This window comes from Peromyscus leucopus, chromosome 3, assembly GCF_004664715.2.
Source record: "Peromyscus leucopus breed LL Stock chromosome 3, UCI_PerLeu_2.1, whole genome shotgun sequence".
Classification (NCBI taxonomy): domain Eukaryota; kingdom Metazoa; phylum Chordata; class Mammalia; order Rodentia; family Cricetidae; genus Peromyscus; species Peromyscus leucopus.
Window position 1 is genome coordinate 6,582,012 of NC_051065.1, and position 6,555 is coordinate 6,588,566.

A 6,555-nucleotide genomic window follows, 5' to 3' on the forward strand; every position below is an offset into this window, starting at 1 on the left:
CTTTTTCTTACAGCCATTACCAAATCCTTCTTTTGCTGATTACCTGGGCTTTCAAAAAAGATAGCACAGAGCTCAAGAAAGCACTAGTATCTCTCCAAGGATTATCTCCAAGAACTCAAAAAAGTAGCGGGCTCCTTCAATTTTATTATTTTGTTAGTTTTTCTACTGTGGCGAGTGCTGCTACTTTTCTGCAGTTTGACTAACATTCATAATCATTTCACACATCTAAAGAAATATTAATTCTTTCTTTAGAAGTCCATTTCAGAAATCATGGATTCAGAATATATTCCTTTGGTTTCTAAAACTTCATGCCCCAAATTAAAGGAAAGAATTCTACAAGAAATTTGGAACTCGAAATTCTACACAGCAACTGGCCTATGGTAACCATTAATCTCACAGACACTGCTCTGCCTTCCATATGTATTTAATGGACAATCTGTAGACTCTTTTGCTTGATGGGGTCCATAGCTTCTGAAAACTGTAGAGATGAGAGTCATATGCTTCCTTAAAAAATGAGAGGAAGGGGGACAAGCCTAGACTTTCAAACATTATATTTTGTATAGTTGACCACTTTCAGGTCTGGTATTCTAAATATAACCTAATAGCCATAATGAAAATGATCATGATGACATACCGATATATTAGAAAATATTTTGATAATCATATCTACAACTTTTACAATTATGTAAAATAAGACAGAGTTCTTCGGTTGAAACACGCTATCTGTATCTATTAATTAGTCTATTAATTCCATACTTGTCACTCTCTTGTATTAATACTTAATATTGGCCTGCAACTCTCTGGTACTTCCAATCTTTTTGGCATACCCATTTCACAGATCGAAATAATTTTTCCAAACCATTATTGCTTTCTTAAATGCATTAAGAGAAAAATGCAGTCACTCTCAAGTATCGGGAAGCCTTAAGAGATTCACCATCAACCCACCAGTGTGCTATCTCCATCCCACTTCCTACAACAGCACCTACCCCAGTGTTGTCATGGTGACGATGGTGTACCAGAAGGCCGCAGGGATGCTGGTGAACTTGCTTGCTGATGACCCCTTCTCTGCGTAAAACATGACCGTGGCAAAAATGATGATAGCCATAGTGAGAGAAAAGAGCAAGAAGCCCAATTCTGACGCACAGCTCTTCAGCGTGTACCCCAGTATACGCAGGCCTTGGGAGTGGCGGGAAAACTTAAAGATCCTGAAGACGCGGAAGACTCGGAGTGTGACGAAGGCTCCACTGACATCCTCGTTATCTGTCATCACCAGCCCAATGTAGTAGGGCAGGATGGCCACCACGTCGATGATGCTCATGACGCTGCGCACGAAACGGTAACGACTAGGTGCGGCGGCCAGGCGCAGCAAGTACTCAACGGTGAAGATCATGACACAGGCGGTGTCCAGGCAGAAGAAGGCCACTGCATACCGCTCCCCGCACGGCAGTTCTTTTATGTGGCCTGGGCTAGACCCACAGGGAACCGTTTCCACCACGTTGGCGATGACTGAGACGGCGATGAAGAACCCAGTCACATAGTAGAACACCAGGGCCATGGTGCTGGTGTGAGGGTTCTCAAAGGCGCGCCAGACCCTCTGCCTGGCAGTCATGGTGGGCAGCGCGCTCTCGCCCGTGTTGTCCGTGTCCGCGTCATCCTGCAGGCGCTCCGCATTCTCCCGCCTGCGGTCCTTGTACTCCTCGTAGCAGCAGTCGCCAATAATCTCTGGGATGAGGCCAAAGAAGGCCAGCTCCTCATCATAAGCAGAGATGCACTCATGGCGGGGATAGTGGAGCTTCCCCGTGCGGTAGAAATTGAGGATGTGGCGGAAGATGTCTGGGTCACGGTCGAAGAAATACTGTTGGGTCTCCGGGTGGTAGAAAAAGTCTCTCTCCGAGCTGCCCAGCAGAGTGTCCGGGTACCGCTCCAGGGTGTCCTGCCAGGTCTGGAAGCGGGTGCCACTCACGTTCAGCACAATCAGAGCATCCTGAGTCCTTTTCCTCTCCTGCCTTGGGGGAGCTGGCATAGGCCCCGAGGCCACAGGCATCCACCCAATGGCTGCCGCCCGGGCAAAGGGCAGCCATGCTGCCACACCGGCCGCCATGTTGTCACACGAGTGGTCAGGGCTACCCAAAGTAACACCAGAAAAAGTGGCACAGGGCCCCACTCGCGTCCCTTCGCGTCAGAACTCCGAGGTGGCGCAGGTGAAGTCACAGTTCTCAGAAGGCCAAGTTTCCCTGCACAGACAAGTATTTGGAATACTAAGGGAAAAAAACACAGTGACCTAAAAAATCTCTCTCCATAGAACCTAAACAGATCTCCGCCAGCAGTCGGGCCAGGGCACCTCCTGGCACATGTAAGCACACAGGTGACTTCGGAGGCAGCCTCAAACAGGTGTCCTCTCTTCTCCCCGGCACAGTCTGGCGGATATGGGGTCAGTCTACAGCGCAGGACAGGGGGAGCAGGAGGAGTCGCCCAGGGGTAGTCTCTCCAAAGAAAGACCCTTTTCACCTTCCCTTTCTGGCTGAAGTAGTCCTTCCCGCCAAAGGCGTCTCAAAAAGACGACCTGTTGTTGTAGCTCCGGAGAGATGCGGTCACAGCCACTGTCCCGCGTCCCTGGGAGTCCGCTGGCCGCCTCTGCTCCCGCGGCGCCTGCCGAGATGGAGGTGAAGTGCGGGGCTCGCGGCGGGGGGCGTCGGTCTGGGGCTCTTTCTCCCCGACGACGACAGACACCCTCTGCGCCAGCCGAGAGCGTTCGCCCCGATGGCCCCCTTCACTCTCCGTTCAAGTTCAGCCCAGGTGCAGTGTGACAGTCACAGAGCCCCGGAGCTGGCAGCCGCCGCCGCCTCGGCGGCAGCATCATCTGCCTCCGCGCAGAACGCGCCTCGCCCGCGGTGCATACCTGGCAAAGTGCGCGCCGGGGCTGAGTTGCATAGAGACTTTGCCGTCGCCTTGCACCCGGAAAAGGAAAGGGAGAGCCGGCGGCTCCCGAGCAGCCGGATCCCAGGCGCCCGGGGAGCATAAATAAAGCTCTGGCGAGCTCTCCGTCCCCTTCCCCCACCCTCCGTGCCTCCCTCCTCCTTGTCACCTTCCCAAAAGCCAGGCGCAGGCGAGCAGAGCCAACAGCAACAAGTTCAAAAAGGTGCGGGGGAGGCGAGCCGCCCAGGCCACTCGCTCCTGCCAACTTACTGCGCGGCCGGCGTCCCCGGGGTCGGGGCGCTGCGGGGCTGCGGGGTGCCGGGACTGCGGGGCTGCGGGGCTGCGGGGCGGGCGGCGGCGGCGGCGGCGGCGGCGGCGTGGGGCCGGGGCCGAGGCGCGAGCGGGCTGGCGTCCGGGCGCGGAGGCAGGAGGCGCTCGGCGGCGGCGGCGGCGGCGGCGCGGGGGCGCGAGAGGGCTGCTCGCTGCTTCCCCGCCAGTGGGTGGTCCCGCATCTCCCCCGGGCTCGGCGCGCAGCTCTACCCGTGCGGTCGATCAATAAGCAGGGAAGGGAGCGAGAGCCGCACGCACGCCCCGCCACGCAGGTTAGGCAAAGGCGTCTCCTGCCTTTCCCTCGCCTTGACCTTTCTCCGCCCCCGCCCCCCTGGGCTCCTCTCGCTCCACCCTAGCCACCCACCAGCCCAGGCACCAAATGTCACCAAGGCAGAGCATCCAGGTGGTTCTGCCCCGGGGATGAGCGAGCCTCGGATGAACAAAGAGAAGCTTCAAGGCTCTTGGCCGCGGACGTTTGGTGGAGGAGAGGAGGAAGGGGACCGGTGGCTTACTGCTGCCTCCGGAGCCCCGGTTCCAGAAGAGCGTGGGAAAAGGGGGCAAAAAAAAGGGGGGGGGGGTTCGAGAAAAGCTGAGAAGGAGGGTGAGCGGAGCGGAACGCGAAGGAATTGGTTGCCTTCTGGGGGCGAGTGGGTCGCAAAACCTGCAAAGCTCCGCGGCAGAATTTTTAAGTGATTCCTCTCGTTCTTTAATTTTTTTTAAATTTATTTTTGTTCAAAACAGATGTTAACGTTTCTGAGGTTAATATATTACCCGTCCAACTTGCTGAAAAAGTCAGACAAGTCTCCTCTGGCTAGGTCTTGCCACAACTCCTTTCCCCTGTCCTTTGCAAATGACAGGAGAATTTAGACCCTTTTTTAAATGTCAGCGTGCAGGGGCGTGCGTCTTTGAGAGTGTGTGTCTCTTCGTGCTCTTTGCGCATCCCCTGCGCAGATCTAAAATGGCCAAAGGAGGAAAAGGTGTCCGGGTGAGGGGTGAGTGATGTGAAGAGAGACAGGAAAATTGTAGTGGCCAACCGATTTTGGTCTTCGTGTACCCCGCCCCCAGTCATTAGGTGTCTTCCTTAAAGCCAAGCTTTTAACATCCATAGCCACTAGATGGCGTGAGTGGCGAGAAGTTAGATCCGCATCTAGGGTAGTTGCTTTAGAAAGGCAAAGGATAAGAAAATTTTAGTGATTGAACGGAGAATCCGATCACATCAACATCTTTAAATTTCCTGCTACCACCCACCTTTTTAGTGTTTATATGAGACGTACTATTCAGGCTTCAGACTGAATTTTGATGGATATGGAATATGATGTACACAGTTTCCTGTTAATAATGCCTCTGGAAATTAAATCTGAAGTAACCAAATCATTATCAGCAAAATCGTTAAGATCTTTGAAAAAGTGAGGTTTATGTTGGCTCATTAGGAAGAGCAGCCTGACTTCTTCGTGAAAATTACCTTTCAAGGCTTTGTTTGCTTGTCCTTGGTTTGGGAAGTAACTGGATTGTGATGTACTGTATAGAATTGACTTTCAAGAGATCGTAGGCATGATGTGTCAACTTTAAATGGATGCTCAAAGAGAACCTATGAACTTCAAGTATAAAAAATCATCAGATGATGGGCATAAACAACCTCTCTAATATTCAGAATCATCTGTCAGGATGGATAGTGTGTTCCTTACGCTTGCTTCCATGCCCAGGTTTAGGGATTTCGGTGCAGGTAGGCTGTGAAGGTGAAGCTAACGCACCATGGAGGTTTAGGACACACGCGGCTTATTTGTTTGTATTAGCTGAGCGAAGGATGCTTGCGGAACCTGCAAAGCTGAAAACTATCAAAGAGGAAGGAGGGGATTGCCTACCAGGTGTTATAAAAAAATTATAACCTAATACAAATTTAAAAAATGGCATCGTGGCAAGACGAAGGCATGGCATTTCCATAAGAGACGTGGGCGTTAAATACTAATGATGTCATGGTACCCTGTAACGATGGAACAGACAAGTGAAACATCTTTTACCATTCCCCTCTGGGAGAACAAATACAAATGTAAAAGCAACGTTTAACTTCATGAGAAGCCTTAGGCAATATAACTTTTACAACTTAGGAGGCCATTGCGAATGGCCCTCCTCAGGCAGCTTCTCACAGTGCAGAGCCTGAGACAGGGAGTTCAGGAGTTAAACATATCTAGATTCAAATCCTTGCCCAGGAATTGTAGATAATGAAACAAAACATTTTAGGCCAGTTGTAAAAACTAAAGGTAATACTTCTAAGCTCCAATGTGTTTAATGTACTTCTTAGAACATGGAAACTAGCTCTTCTACTATTTTCATGCTCATATCGTTCATCATATCCATTCTGTGCAAAAGAATTCTCACAAAGACATCATACTTGCTACTGTCCCTGAATAAAGTCTGTCTCCCTCTCCTACAGGCAAATCCTTATACTTTAATTTTCATTCCTTCATTGAAATGTATGAAGATTACATATTGAAAACACCCCCAGAGTGCTTGTATTTTCCTTTCTTGTCCAAAGATTCCAGTTCGTCCCTATTGTCTTTCTACCCTGTATACTATACAGTATTGATTAAGTGGGAGGGAAAATACAAACTCAACCAAACAATACTGAAATCATCACCATCATCTTCTCATTGTTTCAGCTTCTTGTTTCCTTTCCGGATAAGTAAAGACCAGAAAAGAAGCCTGAGGGGCGCTCACTACTACATCACCTGCCCTGGCAGACACCCAGGGGCCCAGTAAGATGGAATATTCCATGCTTGCTACCTATTCCTCCTTACATGGCATTCAGAGAATTAAAAAACAAAATGTTAAAAGTTGTGAGGAACAGTAGAGCTTCCTTAGCATACTGCCTACTTCCCCTAACGGTATCGTGTCACATGCTACAAAATCACAGCCAATGGCCGGCAGTGGTGGCGCACGCCTTTAATCCCAGCACTCAGGAGGCAGAGCCAGGAGGGTCTTTATGAGTTCAAGGCCGGCCTGGTCTACAGAGCGGGATCCTGGAAAGGCACAAAGCTACACAGAGAAACCCTGTCTCGAAAAACAAAAAAAAAAAAAAAAAAATCACAGCCAAAAGGAAACATTCATACCCTCTGATTCCATTTAAACATCATGACAACATGTTGTAAACTTGGAGGTTTATGAAAATATATATTTATTCATTTCTCACAGTTCTGGTCAAGTGGCCAGGAGTATTATTATCTGGTGAGGATTTGCTTTCTGATGGCACCTTCTAACTGTGTCTCACATAGTAGAAAAAGAAAACCAGCATCTTGGGAATATACATCTATA

At 49.9% G+C, this 6,555-nt stretch overlaps 1 protein-coding gene across 1 annotated transcript in view; it reads right to left on the reverse strand.

Moving 5' to 3' along the window:
* Kcnd2 (potassium voltage-gated channel subfamily D member 2) overlaps positions 1-3,030 on the reverse strand; it is a 499,347-nt gene extending 496,317 nt beyond the window's left edge. The window contains exon 1 of the mRNA XM_028873012.1: positions 987-3,030. Within this exon, the coding sequence (XP_028728845.1) occupies positions 987-2,101 (1,115 nt within the window). The 5' untranslated portion in view covers positions 2,102-3,030. The remainder of the gene's footprint in view (positions 1-986) is intronic.
* Between the last annotated feature and the right edge of the window lie 3,525 nt (positions 3,031-6,555).